At 45.0% G+C, this 23,634-nt stretch overlaps 1 protein-coding gene across 2 annotated transcripts in view; it reads left to right on the plus strand.

Annotated features, from left to right (window-relative positions):
* Positions 1-23,634, plus strand: part of RPRD2 (regulation of nuclear pre-mRNA domain containing 2) — a 469,322-nt gene that overhangs the window by 135,143 nt on the left and 310,545 nt on the right. The window contains exon 3 of one of the 2 annotated variants that reach the window (XM_078669938.1): positions 22,307-22,398. In XM_078669938.1, coding sequence (XP_078526064.1) covers positions 22,307-22,398 — 92 coding nt within the window. Of the gene's footprint in view, positions 1-22,306; positions 22,408-23,634 lie in introns of both variants that reach the window. The other variant, XM_078669937.1, reaches the window with a different exon arrangement.

The raw sequence follows: 23,634 nt of genomic DNA on the forward strand, positions 1-23,634 counted from the left end.
CCTCTTAGTGTTAGTGCGCATGGGCATCGGCTCCATCCTTAGATTGTTTTTTTCCGCCATCGGGTTCGGATGAGGATCGAAGCGCTCCGGACCGACTTCGATAAAGAAGGTCATATTCGGCGCGTAACCCTTTCCAATTCGACGGTATTGTTATCGAACGCGACTTCACTTCCATACCGACGCGTTTCGAAGGACGACGACTACGAGAAACTCGAAGTAGTCCAGCCCGGGGTCCATGGAAAGGACTCCATTCAAAAAATGTCCAACGTGTGGTGCTAAGTTCCCACACAAGGACCTACACGAGGTGTGCAACCTCTGCTTGTTCCCTGAACACGAATCCAGGGACTGTGAGGCCTGTGCAGCGTTCTCTTCAAAATCGACGATTAGAAACCGTCGAGCCCGAAGACACGAGGTATCGAGAATGCAGTCACAAGCAATCCCGGAGCTGTTCGAGGACCAGCACCCAGAAGAGGAGGAAGAAGAGGCCGACGAGGCGGGGTCTGAAGTGGACGAGTCCGACGTCGAGGAAATCGACGTCCAACAAACCGTGAGTGACGACGTCCCTTTACCAAAGAACAGACCCCGCACGGTGTCGACCCCGCCCTCGAGCCCGGTCAGACAACCGAAAAAAGTTTCCGACGCCCGGCAACGAAACCGAAACCGAAACCCTCGGTCTCCCATCATGGTGGTTCCGATAAACGGACCACATCGACACCGAAGCTCCAAGTCAAGGAAAGCTCGAAGTCGAAGCAGTCCATGTCGACACCGAAACACGTTTCGACGTCGAAAACACCCTCGACACCGGGGACATCTTCGATACCGAAGACATCGGATCCGAATAAAATCTTGGTGCCGAAAATACAAATGGACAGTCAGAAGAAAAAACACCTTTCGGAACCGAAAACTGCGGTACCGACACAGGAATACAAGACCGATCCTAAACAAAAGACTCTGTTTATTGATCCAAAAACTGGCAAGGTAGTCACAGAACTACCTAAAAAGAGGAAGAATGAACATTCGGACGACAAAACTCATCCGAAGAAGAGAACAATGGGGACAAATACAACTCCTCCCCCTTCTCCAAAACCTAGACACACACCATCTTCTCCTCTTCCTCACAATAGACCAAATATTCCTCCCACACGACCATCTACACCTACAACAGATGTAGAGAGTGACACAGGGGAGGGGGAACATCCTGGGGATGATGAAGACACAATCCCAGAGGAGGCAGACCCATGGGAAGAGTACAATGTAGGCTCAGATAACGATAACGACCCTGAAATGTATCCTTCAAAACCTTCACCTCCTGATGATAATACTGGTTTTGCGCAACTCATTAATAGAGCAGCAACATATCACAAGGTAGAACTACATGCAGAACCTCAAATAGAGGATTTCTTATTGGAAACACTACCTACTGCACAAAGAACATCAGGAACACTACCAATGCTTAAGGGCCTTCTCAGTCATACATCAGAGATATTCAAAGACCCAGTGAGGGCTAGGGTACTGAACCCAAGAATCGATAAGAAATATAGGGCAGCTCCAAAAGACCCAATATACATTAAAGGGCAAATTCCTCTAGACTCACTAGTGGTCACAAACGCGCGTAAGAGAGCAAACTCTTTATCTACAGGAGAAGCTCCACCTCCTGACAAAGAGTCTAAGCTAATAGATGCCTCTGGCAAGAGAGTAGCATCTCAAGCGGCAAACAGCTGGCGCATAGCTAATACGCAAGCACTACTGGCAAGGTATGACAGAGCGCATTATGATGAATTAGAAAAACTCATCACACATCTCCCTAAAGAACATCAAAAGAGGGCAGATCAACTCATACAAGAAGGGAAGTTAATTACTAACACTTCCATAAAGTGCGCCCTAGACGCAGCAGACACTGCAGCAAGAGCTACAAACACAAGCATCATGTTAAGGAGACCTGCATGGCTTAGGGTATCAGGGTTCAAACAAGAGGTACAAACATCGTTACTGAACCAACCTTTTGATGGGAAAACACTTTTCGGCACAGGGACAGATGAGGCCTTAGAAAAGATGAAAAAGGATACGGAAACGGCTAAATCAATGGGCGCATTGCAACAGCCGACACAAAGAGGTTCCTTTCGTAGATCCACCTATAGAGGAGGATCCAAAAATACAGGTACAAGCCAGCAACAAACCTCTTTTACACCTACATCACCCAGAGGTAATTCTAGAGGTAGTTACAGAGGTAACCACAACAAGGGTAGAGGTCGCGGAAACAACAACCGCAACTCTCCAACCCCAAAGCAGTGACTTCATACAGCTCCCCCCAGACCATATAACACCGGTCGGGGGACGCCTATCACAGTTCCTACCTGTCTGGGAAAACATCACATCAGACAGGTGGGTGAGACAAATTATCCAACATGGTTATTGTCTGGAACTCACATCTACCCCACCAAACATCCCCCAAACAGCGTCCAATGAAACAAGATCACCTGACACTGTTAAAGCAGGAAGTACTATCCCTGCTAGGAAAGCATGCCATAGAGAAGGTTCCACAGCACCAACAAGGAACAGGAGTATACTCCCTATACTTCCTAATTCCCAAAAAGGATGGGTCTCTAAGACCGATACTGGACCGAAGACCTCTCAACGCATACATAAATTCGGAACATTTCCACATGGTCACGCTCCAACAGGTACTTCCTTTACTGAAGAAAGGGGACTTTCTTTCTACACTGGATCTAAAAGACGCTTACTTTCATATCCCGATTCACAAAGCCCACAGGAAATACCTCCGGTTTGTGGTAGAAGGACAACATTATCAGTTCAAAGTCCTTCCGTTTGGTGTCACAACGGCACCAAGGGTGTTCACAAAATGCCTGGCAGTGGTGGCAGCTCACCTAAGAAGACAACAAATACATGTCTTCCCATACTTGGACGACTGGCTAATAAAGGCCAAGTCACAAGAGGAATGTCTTCAAAACACACAAGACAATTCAGCTACTACACCAGCTAGGGTTCACGGTGAACTATACAAAGTCACACCTACAACCAAGCAAGGTTCAACAATATATGGGGGCTACTATAGACACAGAAAAAGCCAAAGTATATCCCAATCCAGTCAGGATACAAACAATGCTTACAATCATTCAAAGATTCCAGCCACAACACTCACTACCAGCAAGAGTGTTCATGCAGCTATTAGGGATGATGTCATCCTGCATACTGCTAATACCATATGCCAAACTACAAATGCGTCCGCTACAAGAATGCTTAGCGACACAGTGGAATCAGGCTCAAGGACAGATTACAGATCTGGTGTTGGTAGACGACCGCACACACCGCTCTCTGAAGTGGTGGAACACAACAAACATTGCCAAGGGGCGGTCGTTCCTAGAACCAATTCCACAGGTGACAATAACAGCGGACGCATCGCTCACAGGATGGGGAGCACATATGGAGAAATACACAGTACAAGGAAGGTGGAGTGTGCAGGAAAAAAGACTGCACATCAATTACCTAGAACTACTAGCGGTGTTTCTAGCATTGAAAGCCTTCCAAATACATGTTACCAACAAAGCAGTCCTGATCAGAACAGACAACATGACAGCAATGTATTATATTCAAAAACAGGGGGGGACGCACTCTCTCCAACTATCCAGACTAGCACAGGAAATCTGGAGATGGGCCATTCCTCAAAACATCTATCTGTTAGCCGAACACCTACCAGGAGTCCAAAACCAGATAGCAGACATCTTAAGCAGACAGTCTGAACAAATACACGAATGGGAACTGCACCAACAAATACTGCAGCCATTCTTCCAAAGATGGGGACAGCCAGAGATAGACCTCTTTGCCACTCATCAGAACGCAAAATGCCAAAGCTTCGCGTCCAGGTACCCGCACCACCTGTCGCAGGGCAATGCGTTATGGATAAATTGGTCCAACAAATTTGCATACGCTTTTCCCCCTCTCCCACTAATCCCATTAGTGGTCCGAAAGCTGCAACAACACTCAATGACCATGATACTAGTAGCACCCACGTGGGCAAGACAACCGTGGTTCACCACGCTCCTGCAACTCTCACAGGTGCCACATCAAAAGCTACGAATTCTACCCATGCACCTTACACAGAACCATGGAGAAATAATGCACCCAGATCCCACACAATTGAACCTAGCGATCTGGCTCCTGAAATCCTAGAGTTTGGATACTTAGATCTACCCCCAAATTGCATGGAGATAATTAAACAAGCGAGACGTCCCACCACCAGAGCATGCTATGCAGCTAAGTGGAAGAGGTTTGCTATACACTGTACTAATAACAATATCAACCCTCTGGACGTATCAACAAAGGAGATTATCTGCTACTTATTACACTTACAGCAATGTAATCTAGCGTACACATCTATCAGGGTACACCTAGCAGCTATAGCAGCGTACCTACAAAACAGGCAGCACATATCACTGTTCAGAGTACCAGCGATAAAAGCCTTCATGGAAGGCCTTAAAAGAGTCATTCCACCAAGATTACCACCTTCCCCAGTCTGGAACCTCAACGTAGTACTCACCAGACTAATGGGGCCACCTTTCGAACCTATGCATAGGTGCGAAATACAATTCCTTACATGGAAGGTGGCTTTCCTTATGGCCATTACCTCACTCAGGAGAGTAAATGAATTACAGGCATTGACAATACAAGAACCATTCCTACAGTTACACCAGAATAAAGTGGTTCTTAGAACAAACCCAAAGTTCTTGCCTAAAGTAATTTCAGCATTTCACATCAACCAGCCAGTGGAACTACCAGTCTTCTTTCCAAAGCCACAGACGGTAGCAGAAAGGGCTCTACATACACTAGATGTCAAAAGAGCCATTTTGTACTACATAGAAAGAACACAAAACTTCAGGAAAACTAAACAACTATTTGTAGCATTTTCCCCAACACATAAAGGCAATCCTATCTCTAAAGCAGGCATCGCTAGATGGATTGTAAGATGTATACAAATGTTACATTAAAGCAAAGAGAACATTAACTGTTCCTCCTAGAGCTCATTCTACACGAAAACTAGGAGCATCTATGGCATTCTTAGGGAACATTCCCCTAGATGACATATGTAGAGCAGCAACTTGGTCTACACCACATACATTCACAAAGCACTACTGTGTTGATGTACAGGCTGCACAACAAGCCAGAGTGGGCCAAGCTGTATTAAAAACTCTATTTCAAACAGTTGCGACAGACACTGGTGACCACCGCTAGGGAGGTAACTGCTGTATAATCTATTCATAAATGTACCATCTGCTGCCCATATGCCTCGAACGGAATATGCTACTTACCAGTATGCATCTGTTCTTGGCATAGAGGGCTGCAGAGTGGTACATGCCCTCACTGCCTCCCCGGAAACCTGTGTCTGTCCCAACATTATCTTATTTAGATACACTTACATGGGCATATCTTTATGTATGATACTACACTACTCCATCTTACCCTACTATGGCAAAACAATCTAAGGATGGAGCCGATGCCCATGCGCACTAACACTAAGAGGAGGAGTCATCTATGACGACAAAGACTTCTCCAGAAGAAAAACAAGTGCAATCATCCGAGCCCAACACCAGATGGCGATCTATTCATAAATGTACCACTCTGCAGCCCTCTATGCCAAGAACAGATGCATACTGGTAAGTAGCATATTCCTTCTCCTTCATCTATAATAGAACCCTTACTACCATGCAATGATGCCATCAATGAACTGGTTATGGAGGTTTGGCAAAAGCGCTTTTCGGCTCCGGCAGTCTCAAGATCTGTTGCCAGGAGATATAGGGTGGCTCCAGGAGATCTGGAGTTTCTAACTTCACATCCTTCACCTGAGAGCCTAGTTATCCAAGCTGCCTGTTCAAAGAAAATGGCTGGTGCTTTTCTGCAAATTCCGGGTGACAGAGGGTGAAAAAGACTGGATCAGGCTGCTAAAAAGGTGTTTTCTTGAGCGTCTATGGCCCTAAAGTCCACTACTGCTACTTGCCTTTTGGGCAGGTACATTCATGCCTTAATAGATTCTGCTAAACTGCTGGCCCCAAAGTTATTGGAGGAGGACCGGAAGAATTATGATGGGGACTCTGTAGCCAGGATAATGGGGTCTTCAGGTGCATCTAGAAAGAGTGCTTGGCTTAAGTCTTCGGAGTTCTCTCTGGATGTCCAGGCGACTCTTCTGGACCTCCCTTTTGATGGCTCTGGACTTTTTGGAAAGAAGGCAGATGCAGCTTTGGAAAGGTTTAAGGATAGCAAGGCTACAGCCAAGTCCCTGGGTCTGCAGGCACAGCCTAGGGGTTCCTCTTATAGAAAGTACAGAGGCTTCGGGAGGTCGTCCTTTCGGACCTACAAACAGCCTCAGCAGCAGAACGCCTTATATAAGTCATATAGGGGCAGGAACAGAGGTCGCCCACGAGGTTGTCAGTCCTCCTCCTCCACCTCCCCTCCTCTTACCACAGCAAAGCAGCCCTAGATCCACCATTCTGGATCATGTTGTTCCTGTGGTGGGTCGGCTTACTCAGTTTTTACAAGATTGGGCATCGGTCACTACAGACCTTTTGGGCTCTCAATCTTTCGGGAATTCCCTCCAAATTACCCTCCTTGCAAAGGGTCCTGTTCAGAGGACCACTTTCTCCTACATGAGGAAGTCCTAGCTTTACTAGAAAAAGGTGCGATAGAGGTGGTGCCAGAGCGGGAAAGGGGTCAGGGATGCTACTCCTGGTATTTCCTGATAACCAAGAAGGATTGCAGGTTACGTCCAATCCTGGATCTCAGGATCTTGAATCTTTTTCTAAAGCAGGAGAAGTTAAAGATGCTCACCCTAGCGCAGGTTCTTCAAGCGCTGCAGCACGAGGACTGGATGGTGTCGATCGACTTGCAGGACGCTTATTTTCATATCCCGATCCTGAAGTCGCACAGGAAGTATCTCCGTTTTACGGTGGGGTCGCAACATTATCAGTTTGCGATTCTCCCGTTTGGACTTACTACTGCACCTCGTGGTGGCAGCCCATCGCAGAAGATCGGGGATTCCAGTTTTCCCCTATCTGGACGACTGGCTGCTCAAAGTCGCCAGAGAAGGTGCTTCATCACCTGCAGGTGACAACTCCCCTGTTGTACAAATTGGGTTTTTCGATAAACGTGCCCAAGTCTCACCTAGTGTCCTCTTAGCGCAACCTGTTCATAGGGGCGGTACTGGACACTACTGTCTGTCGAGCATTCCCTCCTCCACAAAGGATTCTCGACATTCAGGAAATGATTCCCTTGTTTTACAATGGAGCGGTCGTTCCAGCCCTGAAGGTCCTTCGCCTGCTCGGTCTGTTTGCTTCCTGCATTCTGTTGGTCAAAAATGCGCGCTGGCACATGAGGGCGCTCCAGTAGTGTCTCCGCAGGCAGTGGTATCCGCACAATGGAGATCTCCGGGAGTCTGTGAGGATCTCCAGAGAAGCTGCGGCGGATCTGTCTTGGAGGAGCGTGGAAGGCAATCTGTCTCAGGGAAAGCCCTTCCATCGGTGGCCACAGTGATAACGGATGCATCCACTCTAGGGTGGGGTGCTCATCTGAGGGATCTGGAGATCAAGGGTCTTTGGTCTCCAGAGGAAAGGTTGCTACACATCAACCTTCTGGAGTTACGGGAGATACGTTTGGCGCTTAAGGCCTTTCTCCCTTCCCTTCACGGTCAGTCAGTTCAAGTCCTAACGGACAACACTACTGCGATGTGATATGTCAACAAACAGGGAGGAGTAGGGTCGCATTGTCTTTGCAGGGAGGCTCTGCGGCTCTGCGGCTCTGCGTCTCTGGTCAGATTTGTCTGATGGCCAATAGTCTGGCCGGAGTTCTAAACGTGCGTGCAGACACTCAGTCGGCAGTTCTCAGCTGACCACGAGTGGAGGCTTCATACGCAGGTGGTTCATCATGTCTTCCGGACTTGGGGAACTCCTTAGGTGGACCTGTTTGCCACTCACGAGAATGCTCACTGTCCGTCATTCTGCAGTCTCCAGTATCCAATGCTGGGAGCTTTGGGGGACGTGTTTCAGTTGAGTTGGGACTCGCAACTCCTTTACACGTTTCCTCCCATACCCTTGATTCCTCGGGTTCTGAGGAAGATTCGCCAAGACCGGGCCCAAGTCATATTGATCGCCCCGGATTGGCCACGAAGGGTGTGGTATACAGATCTTCTCCACCTCTCCTCGTGCCCTCCGCTATGTCTCCCTCTCAGGGCAGACCGCCTCTCGCAGTCGCATGGGCAGGTTCTACACCCCCACCTCCAGATCTTACACCTTCATGCCTGGAGATTGAACGGGGCAATCTGAATTATTTTTCTCTCCTGCCTGACGTGGTGGATGTGATTCTTTCGGCCAGGCGACACTCCACCAAGTCTATTTATTCCTATAGGTGGTCCAAATTTGTCTCATGGTGTGTAGAGAAGTCTATTGATTCTTTAAGGGCTTGTTTATCCACATCCTTCAGTTTGCTCTTTCTTTAGCTCAGCAAGGTTTTGCTGTGGCTACTGTGAAAGGCTATTTATCTGCTTTGTCGGCATTCCTTTGCTTGCCGGATCAGCCATCTTTGTTTAAGTCACCTGTTGTTTTGCGTTTTATTAAGGGCCTTACCAACAAATATCCGCCCACTCCTTTTATTGTGCCTCAATGGGACTTAAATCTTGTCTTAACCTATTTGATGGGTTCAACCTAAAGGGGTTTTGGGGGGGGGGGGGCTCTCTGAAGCCAAAGGTTCCCTCCCAACACAACCCCAAAGACGTCACAGAGGCACGCGAGCGAAGCCGTGCCTCTGTGACGTCGTCCTCATCCTCGTTGGCGTGGAGAGCTACAAAAGTTTCCGAATGCTGCTGGTGCAGGGGATATTCACAAGGTGAGGAATCCACTGGCAGATACTGTATCCACCAGAAAAAGCGTTACCGAAGGTAAGTAGCTTGTTCTTTAGGGGCCCACCGGTGCAGGGATTTTCCAGTATTGGGGTGTCTTTCATAGATTCACATGCTTGAATATTCCCCGTCGTCGAAGTGGGAGTCCCATGGTACATAACATAGCAATGTAGCAATAACACAACCATAGTATAGGTAAGAAAAAAAAACATAGAGTAGCATTAAATCATAGAGATTCATAGAGCGAAAAACTTGTCACGTCTATAACATATCGAAGTCATTGTGAATAGTCCAAACTCCAGCCAATCAGGCGCTAGCACCCTCTAGGATGTTCTCCTCAGAGGCTCAGGCCCTCACATTTTCTACCACACGTTGTGTGAAGGGAGTCTCCCTGAGCTCTGCTCAGTTTCTTCTCTTTTTTCTTTTTTTTTCTTCTCAAAGAACAGCTTTTATCATGTCTACAACTAAGAAATCCTTCTCCAGACCCTGTGGGACATGTGATAAACAGCGACGTCATTCTGAGGCGTCATCCTGCCGTCGGCGACATTGCCGTCGACGACATTGCCGTCGACGTTGGTGTCAGTGAAGGTGAGGCCTCTGTGGTCTACGATGCCTTTGACTTCTAACAAGCAAAAGAAGAAGCATTCGTCTGCATGCACTTCCTCGCCGACTGTGGCTTTGTCGGCGGTGGCTTTGTCGGCGGTGGCTCAGCAGCAACTTCTCTCATCGACGGCGACAGCGTCGACGGCTACATCCATGGATCTAGTTCCTTTGAAGTCTTCAGGTTCTCTGCTTCAACGGCGACAGTCCTCTTTGGATACCGTGATGCCAATTTTTTAAAATAATTTTTATATATGGCGTTTATATATCTTATTCTGTATACAATGCGATTGTCGTTTAATATGTATAGGCTCTGGATATGCCCTGTTTTTATGAGATTTGTAATCTTTTATGTTTTTCTATTTTGTAAACCGAATAAAGTCATTGAACTATGAACTATGATGCCAATCCAAACTACTTCTCATCCTCCAGCACAACTATTTTCTTCTGACGCTGGTGACGATGACTCAGAGGAGGATGTTAGGTTTCGGGCTGCTCGCAGTCCCTCTGAGCTGCTAATTAAATGTCAGGATTTTGATGATGACCAGGAATGAGGATTTTTCAGATTGTGCCAACCAGCCTGCACCGGAATTTTCTATGGCACAGATGCCTTTGACCCTTATTTCCAACCTCCAATTCATGCTGGATGACTATTACCGTCGTTTTACAAACTCAGTACAGGCCTCTCCAGCACCACAAGCGCCTCTTCCACCTACGCTTACTACAGAACCACGTTCCACGCCTTCTACTTTGGCATCAAGGGTGCAACACCAGGACGCTCCTCATGTCATTGAGGAAGATGATGATGATGATGACCGAGAAGAGGGTGAGCTGGATGATAGATACCTTTTCACGGAATAGAACAATTATCAGATTCAAACACCGTCCCCAACTGCTCCGGCTCCTCTTGATTCTCCACCGGTGGATTTCATGTTCTCATGGAAAGGGTGGCAAAGAGATTTCACCTCCCTATGGTCACCAGGGAGGAGGATTGTTTCTTGTATTACTTTAAAGATTTGCCACAGATACAAGTACATGCTATTCCCATCCTCAGTTTTATTTGGCAAGAGGGTCTCAAGCTCATGCAAAACCCTAATTCCATTCCTCCTGTCCTGCCACGACTAGATAAAAAATACAAGGCTCCTGCGAATTCTCCTGCTTGTCTTATTGCACAACCGAAGCCTGATTAAATTATTACTCAGGCAGCACAGCGTTGGTCCAGGAATCCATTGTCTCCATTATCAGCTCCTCCGGACCGTAAGGGTAGACGCCTTGACGCTATTGGCAAGAAGTTATCCACCATGGCGGCAACCACGGTCCGAGCTGCCAATAGCTATCCTCGGCTGTTATGACCGACAAATGTGGTCGGACATTGCTTCCTTTGTAGATTTAATACCAGAACCTTCTAAGGCATAAGCGCTAAAGAGTCTTCAAGAAGGGGAAAGGATTTCCTCAGAAATTATTGATTGTGCTGTTGATGTGTCTTCTACTGGGTGCCGTCAACTGGCGGCTGCGGCAGTTCTCAGGCGGCAGGGCGGCTGGCTAAAAGCCACTTCTTTTCATCAGGAGGTGCAGATGAAAATATTGGACATGCCTTATGACAGTGAATCACTGTTTGGCCAACACATCGATGATGCCCTTCAGACGATCAAGAAGGACACCAACACTGCTCGTGCTCTCGGCACTCTTAAACTTAATAAACAGCCCTTTCGAGGTGCGAGGGGTTGTGTCTCCTCCTCTTCCTTTCGCGGAGGTTCCAATCAGTACCGACAGTACCAAGGCCAACAATGTTACTCTTCCCAGAATCAACAATTGTACAGACAATCGCCTGTCGCTTCTTACAGACAACACAGAGGTAAATCCTCTTAGAGGAAGGGATTTCTCCAAGAAACAATGACTTTTTCCATCTGCCATCCCTGACGCCTCCCACCTTTTCAAGGGTTGGAGGTCGAATCTCCCGCTTCATCTCCAAATGGTCACTGATTACTACCGATCAGTGGGTTCTAGATATTGTGCGCAAGAGGGCATGCTTTGGAGTTTGTAAAGATCCCTCCCAATTCTCCACCTGAAGGAACTTTTAGGTCAATTCACAATTTTATTGAGGAAAGGCGATCGAAGTGGTTCCGAAACTACAAAGGGGCAGAGGATTCTATTCGAGGTTCTTCCTTATACAGAAAAAGTCGGGAGAATGGCGCCCTATTCTGGACCTACCCGCCCTAAACCAATACATTAAGAAGCAAACATTCCACATGCTGTCCCTTCAAGATGTGCTTCCTTTACTATCCCAAGGAGAGTATGACAACACTGGACCTTCAAGATGCCTATTTTCATCTTCCCATCCTGCCCAGACACAGAAAATTACTCAGATTCCGAGTGGCTGGGAGAGATTTCCAATTCAAAGTCCTTCCATTTGGCCTTCGTTCTGCGCCCCTGAGTGTTTACCAAGGTCCTCGCACCGGTGGCAGCTTATCTTCGTCTTCAATTAATACAAATTTTTCCTTATCTCGACGACTGCCTTATAAAGGCACGGTCGTTCAAACAGGCATCCTGACACACTATTTTGCAGGTCCCTCTTCCAGTCTCTGGGCCTTACGTTCAACATGGAAAACTCTCAATTTCTTCCTGCTCAACCCAGGCTGTTCTTGGGGGGCCATCCTAGACACCAAACTGGCAAAAGGCTTTGTGTCACGCGAAAGGTGTCAACGACTTTGCAACCTAGCGGCCTCCCTCCGTTTAAAAGTCAGTTTCTGTTCGACAGTTGAAGTCTTTCCTAGGGATGTTGTCCTCTTGCATTCCCCTAGTCCCTCACTGCCGCCTGAAAATGAGGCCCACCCTGGAGGAACTGGACAAGCAATGGGCTCAAGTCTCAGGGTCCTTCAACGATATGATCAAGGTCACGTCTCGGATGAAAACCGCTTTGTTTTGGTGGACTCTAGATCCAAGCATCTCTTCAGGTTGTCCATTTCTGGTGGACACTCCAAGTTTTACTCTCACAACGGACGCATTTCTCAAAGGGTGGGGTGCGCACCTTCAGGATCTCACAGTAAAAGGAAGGTGGGATATCCACCAAAGGACCTGGAATATCAACCTTCTGGAGTTACTTGCCATTTTTCTTGCGCTAAAGGCTTTTCGCACCGTCATCCAGGGAGCTTCGGTGTTGATCTGGACGGACAACACAACATGCATGCACTATATAAACAAACAAGGGGCCGCAGGGGGCACATGGTCCATCTTGCTATCCCTTCAAGCTCAACAAATCTGGGATTGGGCAATCCAGCATCAAATCACCCTCACGGCAGTGCATGTTCCGGGAGCATCCAACATTCTAGTGGACTCTCTGAGCAGGTCAACCTCGTCCAATCATGAGTGGGAATTGCATCAACCCACACTAGATCGCATTTTTTGGTTATGGGCTCCCCCCCACCGAATCTGGATCTGTTCGCAACCCATCTGAACCGCAAATGCCCATTCTATGCAAGTTGGCTTCCCCCACCAGAGTTGTGCAGGAATGCTTTTTTTGATGAACTGGTCAAAAATATATGCCTACGCTTTTCGGCCGATTCCTCTGGTCCCCAGTGTTCTTCGGAAAATGAGGAAAGAACCTTGCTGCATTCTTCTAATAGCTCTCAGGTGGCCTCGACAAGTCTGGTTTACGGAACTTCTACTCCTGTCGCAGTGAGACCCGATTATACTCCGCCCACTTCCGAACCTTCTGACCATGGGTCAGGGTCAGGTTTGTCATCCCGGCCCAGCATCTCTGCGCTTAGCGGCTTGGAACATGAGCACTATGAGTTTGCCAATTTAAACATTCCTTCAGACTGCAGGGAAGTTCTTGCTAAGGCTAGGGCAGCCTCCACTATGAAGACATACAAGCTCACATAGAAATGTTTCTGTCTGGGGTGTGACACTGCTCAAGTACATCCTGTTCATTCCACACCAGAACAAGTTTTGCCTTTCTTTTTACATCTAGCAAAATCAGGCCTCTCGCATTCTACTCTTAAAGTTTTTCTGGCAGCAATCTCAAGATTTCGACAGGATGGTTCCACCGCTCTTATTCCTCTGGAATAATTCAGCAGTTCTTCAAGGGTCTTTTTCAGATGTTTCCCCCAATTCGTCGGCCGCCTCCTCGGCATTTAAACATTGTATTTGCACAACTCATGAAGCCTCCTTTTGAGCCAATCCATAAAGTTGATCTAAAATTCATTACTTGGAAGACTTCGCTGCTGTTGGCTCTCACTTCCTCACGTCGAGTCAGTGACATACAGGCGTTTACTACTAAACCCTCTTTTCTTCCATTCACCAAGGACTCTGTCTTGCTCCGCACTTTATCCCTAAAGTGCCATCGGATTTCCACCTTAATGAGCCAGTCATTTTAAAGACATTTTTTCCTAAACCTCAAACAGAAGAGAGGACACTCCATTTTTTAGATATCAGAAGATGTCTGAAATTTTATCTTCAAAGGATGGCTAGTATCCATAAGACTGATCAACTGTTTGTGGCCTACGGACGGATGCGAAAGCGGCATCCAGTCACCAAACAGACTATTGCACGCTGGATATCTACTGCAATTTGCTTTTTGCAATCAGCAAGCTGGGAAGCCACTTACTGCGACTGTTCAAGCGCATTCTACCAGAAAAGTTTCCTCTTCTACTGCGCTATTTGCTGGTGTGCCTCTTCAACACATCTGCAGAGCTGTAACATGGTCCACCAGGCACACCTTTACAAAGCACTACTGTCTGGAAGCTGCTCACAATGACTTTGATATGTTATAAAAGTAGCAAGTTTTTCTCTCTATAAATCTGATTCAATGCTACTCTATGGTTTTTTCTTACCTATACTATGGTTGTGTTATTGCTACATTGCTGTTATGTACCGTGGGACTCCCACTTCGACGACTGGGAATATTCAAGCCTGTGAATCTATGAAAGACACCAATACTGGAGAACCACAGTTTACAGGTAAGTAACTTTTGTTCTTCACCCTTCTCTGCCCACTGGTCCTTAAACCAACAAAATTGAGATTTACACGGAAGCTGGAATATCAAATACATTAATTAATCTCTCATGAGTGGGACTACATCAATACAACACCCTCGGGTACTGTATGAGGTAGTACATGAAATACAGAAACCAGGGTTTTTTTATACACACTTTGTAGTTGAGTAAGCATGGAGACTCAAATGGAAGGTACAGGCATACACAGGAATAGCTATCGACTAACATGGTCAGACAAATATCTCTTAATCAGCAAAGTGGGAGGGGAGACAGAACTGCTTACATCAGTTAAAATAGCCTGACCGTTACATTCTAAAACCGGTGCATTCTAGCAGCTACAGGCCTTTCTGAGCTCATACATTGCTCTGGCTCAATACTGAAGGGGCTAACTACAGTTGATGACTGAAGCAGAATAGAAAGGCAAGCAACCGTGAAGACGGAATAATCATATGGCTAACAAAATGGGTGCCCCAACCAAATTGGCTTCAGCTCATGCTAACGCCAATTTCTGTCGAATCCCACAAGTCGACGTGGAACACATCCCTGTATGCCATGTCTACAACTCACTGCCCTGGCTTAGGTAAGCCAGCCCTCTAGCTGGGTGCCCTATACCAGTGGCCCTGTACCCCTACAATGTCTAAGCCAATTCTTGGACATTGTAAGTGTAGTAATGCCATTCAGAGTATATGATGCTGGGGGTTTGTCATTATGAACTCCACAGTACCATGATGGCTTTACTGAAAACTGGGAAGTTTGGTATCAAACTTCTCAGCACATCAAACCCACACTGATGCCAGTGTGGGATTTAATGAAAAAATGCACTTAAAGGGCATCCTAGAGATGCCCCTGAAAAGCGACCCAACTCTAGTGTCCTGGCTGAGTGGCTGCTCGACAGCTTCCACCACCAGACAGGTTTCTGGATCCCTGGGTTGAGAGCCTGCTGCTCTCCGGAGACTGGAACAATGCACATCCTGGGACGAGGTGCCAATCCTCCTTCCCCAGGATGGGCATGGTCCATGAGCTACCCCAGCCATTTGCTGCTCCCAGCAATTGTCCCCCACCGGTTCTGACCCCCACTTAGGGCGGGAGAATCGGCGGTAAAACCAAGTGAGGAAGGGAGGTGGGCCCACCTTTTCCAACCCCACCCATCAGGTCATAGAATCGAGGTGAAGGGCAACTCTCAGTTCACACCATCTTGGAGATGGGGGGACCCAGCCAACCTGAGAGGTATATGCCCCCTCCCACTGGAGGGTGGCATAATAGGGGATGTACCAGCACCAACGAAGGGACCCATTGGTCCCGACCTTTACCTACATGTAACGCCCCGAAATCTAGTATTTAGGGGCAACCCTGAACCGTACCTCCTCAGACAAGAGTCGACCAGAAGAAGAGAAGGACCGTAGAATCCTTGATGAACTAAGAAGAGGAGGACGCCCACTGACTTGGCTCCAGCCCTGCCACCCTGTCCCCACCTCCAACCTGCTCAAGCGAAATCCCGATGTGTCCTGTAGCCAGCAGCCGTCGAGAACCCAAAGGGCCTGCCCTGTCTTCCAAATCCAAGACTTTGTCTCCCTTGAGCACAGGATTTGCTCAACAGCAGACTCTGCCTCTGGCCAAATCTGCGAGTCTGCAACACTATGCACCCGATGCCCATGGCCCAAGTTTGAGTGGCCCAACACCACGAGGAGGTCTCCCCGACGATCCTGAACTGAGATCTAATGATCTTTGACCTGCCTCGAGTCTCCAATCGACACCTGCAGTCCCTTTCTGGAGGGTCCCCGACCGTTTCTGGTGTTGGTAAGAAAACCCGACCCCTAAAGACACCCTTGCACCCGACGTCCCATGGCCTTGGGTGGCACAACTGACACTGGCTCAGCATCCCCAGGCATCCCAACTTACCTCTCCATCCGGTGGTCCTCTCCAGAAGATCTTCATCCTGAAGCCTGTAATGTATGTTGCAACTGGAGAATCCTCATTAATATCAACAGGGCACCCAATGCCAAAACAGCACCCTGCACCCAGTCGCCACTGTGCTGCTGCAGGTGTACTTTGGGTGCTAACTGGGATACCCTTTGCCCTGAGCCTGACACCAGGAGCTTTGCTCCCATAACCTTGTGACCTTCTCATGAGCAGCCACCAACCGGAGGCCCCCTATTCCACTTTGGATAACATTGGGCCTCAGCACCTGGCTGCCCTAGTGCTGCTGGGGGTGTTTTGAGAGTGCATCCTTGACCCTAGGGGAACCCTGGTTCTAGCCCCGGAATACCAACTCCAGCAAATAACTACTTACCTGTAAACGATAACTCAATTTCCTCCCATAGGATTAGACTACTTTTCTTGAAAATTGTTCCAAGTGTGGAGTTGGTTTGTATGAACCACTGAAACTCCACATGTAATAATAGTGTATTACTTACCTTTTGTCCAGGAATTGTCTCAGTATGATATCTAGGCATATTACAATGATTTGCATTAGTAATCTAAACCGTAACGTGCACAGTAATCTGTAAAGTAACTGAAAAGTAATTTTGAATTGTTGATTTAACTGTAATTCCATCAACAGCATTTGAACCTGCATTCAACTGTAAATTACTGAATAAGATTTTGCAAAGTACTGTTTCACTTACTTGCACCAGGCTTCGCTTGGTTCTAGAAATAAAATAACTACATAATATTTTTTTTTATACAAACCTATTGGTCTGAGTTCAGTCTTCGAGTGTGTGACATAATTTGCTGCCTGAGTGTGTACAACCAATGCTTAACACTACCCTCCGATAAAGACTTACTGCTCGCCAACACTACCACAAATGGAGAGTAAGGTGCTATCTATTTTTACCTCTGCCTACCTTTGGGGTTCCACTCGACTCTGCATACTATACCTCATTTTGGTATAGTATATACAGAGCCAGCTTACTACATATGGTTGTCTACTTTGGCAGTGAAAGGTCTTATTCACACATTCTGCCATATTATCCAGTTTATTACCTCCTTCAAGGTTAGTTGAGTTAATTGAGATACATGTGTGACTGGGAAATATAGAAAATTGTCTTGGATTCAGATTATGATTAGCTGAACTTGTTAAATAAGAATTTGATATGTGAGTTTTATTTGGCTTATTTAGTTTCTTGTGTTTTCTAGAGTGGTTTTGTCATGTCTAATGTAGATTGATAAACTTCGAATGGTGAAGATAACTTTTCCGTATCACTTAAACGAACTGTATTTGAAAGTGTCAGTTAAGGTTTTATCTAAGAATTCATGGCACCCTAAAAGCGGAAAATGGTATTGTTTATTGAAACCACGGCCAATAAATGAGCCAGTCTCCTTTCTTTGGGCATTCTAAGGGCCTCTACTATAAAATGCTTCATGGATGAAAGGTCCACTTATTTATCGACTATTGGAGAGAAGTGTCAGGTAGTTGGTAATATTCTAGACATTCTGTAATGGAGGTGATGCCAGCCCTTAAGTGTGGTAGTCTAGTATCAGTAGATCAAACAAAGATTGCAAGTACTTGGAGAAGTTAAACTTGTTGGTTAAATTTGTCTCAATGCCTGTTCAGTGCAGTTGAGGTGGCTTCCAGTGACTGACGGGAAGCATATAAAGTTTCATTGAGGTAATTTGGTGTTTCTCTCAATGATGGATACGTTCATTAATGATGCCTGGTGGCCTTCATCATGTAATAGACCATTTGCCTGACCGGAATTTGCAGGGAATCTCATTTCAGAGCAAAGAGCTCTTTTGACTGTTGTGCATCATAAGAGAGATACAGATGGAGCATTTCAGTGCTGCTGGATGGCCCTTTATAAAAAATATATATCATTAGCTGTTGATATCCGAGAAATTCCAGCCAAATCAAAAGGCTGACTTTCCAGCTACCTACTGGTAATTAGGTTATGAACTTCGACAGTGTCTGTCAACTAAGTTCATTGTCTTCCAGGTAAAGAGTTATTTGTGCCAAGATATGCATGTGTGACTGAACTGAAGGAGGGGGTGGGAAAAGCAATCACAATACTGGTAATTTCATTAGGGCCCATATTGGTCTTTGAATAAAGTCTCCATAGATGAGTAACTTTTATTAAGATTGTCTTCAGTTATTATCTTGGCCAACTGTTACCTGCAGGTTGCCTTGCTTCTGGTCATCACATTTACCCGTCTTCTTTGCAAGAGTACAGCCTATGAGAGTAGTCTATAACCGTGCAGATAAGCTCTCTTTTTATCATTAGCCTTTTTGATTGGTTGAATGATCAGCTGCCAATGACCTAGCCTTCTTCCATGATGGTACTGCCAAAGACCTCTGAACGAATTGTGTGTTTGTGTACCTTCGCCGTCGTAATTCAATAGTGAGTGTCCAGATACCCCCAATAATAATCAATGCATAATTGACTTATTTAGGCCCGGGTTTCCCAGTAATGCAAAGCATCTCCAGAAGACCTTAAAGTTCTTAAATGCTTGCAGTCTGATCAAGTTCATCCATGAAGCACAAAATGTTAGTTACGATGCTGATTTCAATTCCCGCATTCCTGTATCAGTTAAACAGTGATCTACACAATACACTATTTAGTTTTAGAATATTACATGTCAAAAGGCTGGATTTGCCCAATCGGCGTCCACCCACTCTGATCTACATGTAGTTTCCTATTGCAATTCAAGGACACAATGAGGGTCTGGAGACAAGTGGGCGATGAGTCGGAAGGCCGCACTAGGTGGCACCTTCCTCCCACCGCTGCAACTTCAAGGCTGAGCTGTTTGCCCCTTTGATCCTATCCACCCAACAAGGCTCCACCTCTCACAGGTCTTGACTGTATTTGAGACTGATATTTAGCAGCCATAGTTCTGAGACGTGCTGAGCAGGCTAAACTGAAACAGCCCACACCCAACAGCTCCCCAGAGACATTCAGAAGGGCGGTTTTAGAGGTTGTGGCAATTCATATGTAAAGCTCGTGTTTTCAGAGCATACATAGTAGCGGGAAGCATGTGTGAAGAGACCAAGGGGGACGCAAGAAAGTTGAGGCAGAGTAGGTGACTGAAGCAGCAGCAGACTTGTTCATGGTTGGCCATTCGCGCTAGAACAGCAACATGGAGGAGCAACTGCAGCAAGCACAATTAGTGTTACTTCATTGGAGGAAGCCAAACATACAATATTGATAGAAGCAGTACCACAGGACCTTAACAATACATGTATACATAGTCTGGGATATCGGGTGAAAGAAAAATAAGGGAAAGTAAGAAATCAAAGCTAAAATATTTTCTATTAGTCAGACATTTCTAGTTTGTACACCATTATAATAACCCTATCCAAACCCTACCTTATCAACCTTTATGTACAAAAAACAGAACACAACATACAAATTGACAGTACCAATGTAAAACACAAATAAGGGGGTCTTTTGTCGGGGGAACACGAGGCTCTTTGAGATCCCTTCAAAAGGATCTCTGAGGAACACTATTACAAACCTTTTGATGCTCTAATCTGATGATAAAACTGTCCCATTTAGATGGTATATTAGGACTGATTGGAAGTTGCATATGATTTAAATGCAGAGCAGTGATGGAATGTGAAATATTTTCCGAAGTTCCTTTTAAATCCAACAAATTGCTGCCAGTCTTTTTCTGGCCCTTCAACACAAATGTAAATGTCTTCTTTGGCACTACCCATATACTAAATCTTGATCAAATTTACGAGAGTCCAGGAATTGCCAAGTGGTAATCCTAATGCGAAACTTAATCAACAAACCTGATTATGGTCTGGCAGCCTGAAATCTAGCTGGCATGAAACTCTATCCAAATCGGTTGTGGTGAAGTGTAATGCAAAGAACTTCAAAGCAAGTGTGCCAAAGGTATTGTGTGGTAACTCCTAGTTCACAAAAAGGTGCTTGGCCTAACCGTCAGTCTCTTCACAACACTAAACAATGTGAAATGGCAAAGCTTTGCATCCATTGAGCAAGTAAATGAGTTCAAGGGGCAACATGCCTTTCGAAAAACACACTTCTGAAAGGCATTCCTTTACACCCCCTTTCATACCCTCCAATCTGGAGGATAATAGTGCTTAACTAAGGAACCTTATGGTGATCCTAATTGCTCTTTAGTGGTCTTACCAGGGATTGCTTTTAAATCTGCTTTACTGCTAAGGACTACCTCACACATGAATGATGTGTTAGGATTGGTCAGATTATTTGTCAGGGTATTGCGCATCCGTTTATAATTTCTGAAATGAATGGTCTGAATCCTTCATTCCTCCAAAATGGCAATTTGAACTTTCTAGCATATTTTATGAGCATTGTCAAAGTCACATGACCATACATCTAGTGATCTGCTACTAAGAAACATACATTTGCATGATCATTATTGCTTTTCAAACAAATTCAGGTAGTATATTTTACAACCTGCTAGAAGACTTTCCTGGTTATTTTTGTTGTCTTAATTCTAGTGATTAAGGATATTTTGGACAGTCTTTAAGGTTGTTACCATAGTTAGAAGTCGTGCTCAACCTTAGGGGCTAAATATTGCTCTTCAAAAAGAATTTAGAGTTGCTTTTGAACCCATTCACAAGGTTACTCTGTAGCATTGATATAGGTAAGAATCCCGTTTATCTACACATAGTGCAATCTAAGCTGTATTTTTTAACACTTCATACTTTCCATAGGAGTTTGGGTACTTTAAGAAATTGCCGATCTTTCTCCTTGAAGTAATTCCAGATTTCCAAATTCACTGTGCCATTTCTCTTCCTGCATTTTCCCCTTCTCCCTTTCTCCACAGCAGTTGAGGTCTGTTCACTTCATTGATGTAAGAAGGGTATAAAAGACATTTGAAAACTAAACAAAAACTGTGGGTCTCGCCTCGCTACTTTTAATTAGTCGCTAGGTAGCTAATGTCTGGCTTCATAACATTTTAGGTAAAAACAAAGCTATCTGTCTCGGGAACTATTTGAGCACAATTAACAAGACACAACGTAATCACTGTAGTATGCAGAGCTACTACCTGGAGTACAGTAAATAATTATTTGGTAAAATTGCAGAAACTCCGGTACTGTTGCCCTTAAAGTTGACTTCTCTTCCAAACCTCTTTGATTGAAAACATTGTTTTTTTGGGGTGCTCGGGATTCATGAACATCAAAGAAAATCCAGTGTTTTAAATGGTATTTATAATCCACAAAATGAGCCACCAGACAGGCATAGTTAAAACTATGTCTGTCTGTCTCTGATGAATTCAGTGAAGATTCTGAGGATGGAGACCTGGGTTCTCAAGTAGTATTCTGTTCCTATATCTAGGATTGACCCACAATGAACATCACACAGTTTGGAATCCATCAATTCTAGTAAATTTTGATTTGTGAATGATTTTGATTCTCATCCAGGAGCTCCTGGGTATATGTGATTTATGAGCTGTAATCTCCTGACCTTGGTCTGTATTTTAAATACAAAAACAGTTTTTGTTGTCCTTTTTTCGTCCAGCCGCCAAATTAATGTGTGTTCCCCAAATAAGAGAAACACCTATATGACAAAAAATGTATGTTGCCTGTTTAAAAAAAAAAAGATGTCTATATTTCTGGACTCCCTAGACGTTTCTTTAACTACGCACTGCTATGTATGTTCCTCTACCTTTTTCACCATAACCCACACTTCAATAAGTTGATTTCTAGTCTTGGCAAAAGCATGTTGTGAATTCTCACACATATATATTTTTTATTAATATTGAATCAGTATTTGTGGAATGTATTCAAGCACATTTGTAATTACTGTGTCCCGTCCTAGAGATGCACAAGTGTGACACATATTTGAATTTCTGTTTTTGCTTCTTTTTTTTCTCTTTTTTTTTTTAGGGATCCTTCCATTATGAAGTCTGTCGAACGAATCTTTAAGATCTGGGAAGAGAGAGGGGTCTATCCAGAGGAGACCATTGCATCATTTAAAGGTGTTTTGAGTATGTATTTTTCTTTTGTAATTTGTGTTCAGATTTGTGTAGGTATTTTGATATACTGGATGTATGGGAATCTGTGTGCTAACCACAAGGTGTTTGTTGTTAAATATAATTTAGTGTTATTCATGAGCAACATCTAGTCTTTGTTATTAATGCTGTATTTGTAGAGTGGATCTGATCCAAGTTTGCATCATCTGTGTTGATATGCTTGCTTTTCTTGACTGCCATGTATAGGGGTTTCTTACTGTCCCCATATGAAATATGTTTGTTTATTAAATTTGGAGGCAGGCGTTTGCTTCTTAATCCCAACTGATCCGTCAGTGTTAATACGTTTTGAAGCATTCCAGGTGAATGCCTTGAATCATGCCTTTTCCTTGCATTGTAAGTGCACCTTACTGTGTTCCACTTTATTTTATGTCAGTTGTGTGGGCGTGCCACTAGCTTTGTGTAACATGCACCTCTATCCTGTCAACCACTTGATTCATTTGAGAAATTCTCATAATTTGTGAAAATAAAAGGTGTTCGAGACCCAGCTGGCACAGATGCAATTTGAGCACTTCACCAGTTAAGGTTACACCATATTCAGCCTTGCGATTGGCACTGTAATGGTCCATTTTATTTGGTCTTTAGTGAATTAAGGCATAAGTTTGTGGTCCGTTCTTGCTCGTGATAGTCTTGCTTGTGATCATCATCACAACTGTCCCTCTCTAGACAATTTCTTTCTCTTTTATAGTATTGGTCTTCCTCACAGTAAGGAACACCTACCTACAAAGCTAATTTGTGAAGCGTGTAATAGAGCAGAATTGTAACCACCTTCATTAAAATAAAAAATATATATTTTGTTTAATATAGTAATCTTTAGGTACCTTGCTCCCCACAAAGTGAGTTCCCTAAACACCGGTAATTGGTGGTATGACTTATCAGGTGTAGTGATTTGTCAATGTCTAGAAAGGTAAAGGGGCTAATTTGACCAATCCAGAGTTTGAACGCGAGTTGCAGTTTCCCCTCCTTTCTGTCGTGTTTGGCCCTTCTCCTATTGAACATTCTTCAGAAATCTAGAAAATAATTAGCTTGGCACCTGAAGGAAACATTGTTACCAAATATACAGACATTTCAAGAAAAACATACATGCAATTGTGAAACACAGGCTAGAATATAACTTATAACATTGTTACTTTAACTGGATATTGAAATATCCCTGCTTAAAGCAGACTTACCTCTGTAGACATC

The sequence above is a fragment of the Lissotriton helveticus genome, chromosome 12 (assembly GCF_964261635.1).
Source record: "Lissotriton helveticus chromosome 12, aLisHel1.1, whole genome shotgun sequence".
Lineage (NCBI taxonomy): Eukaryota > Metazoa > Chordata > Amphibia > Caudata > Salamandridae > Lissotriton > Lissotriton helveticus.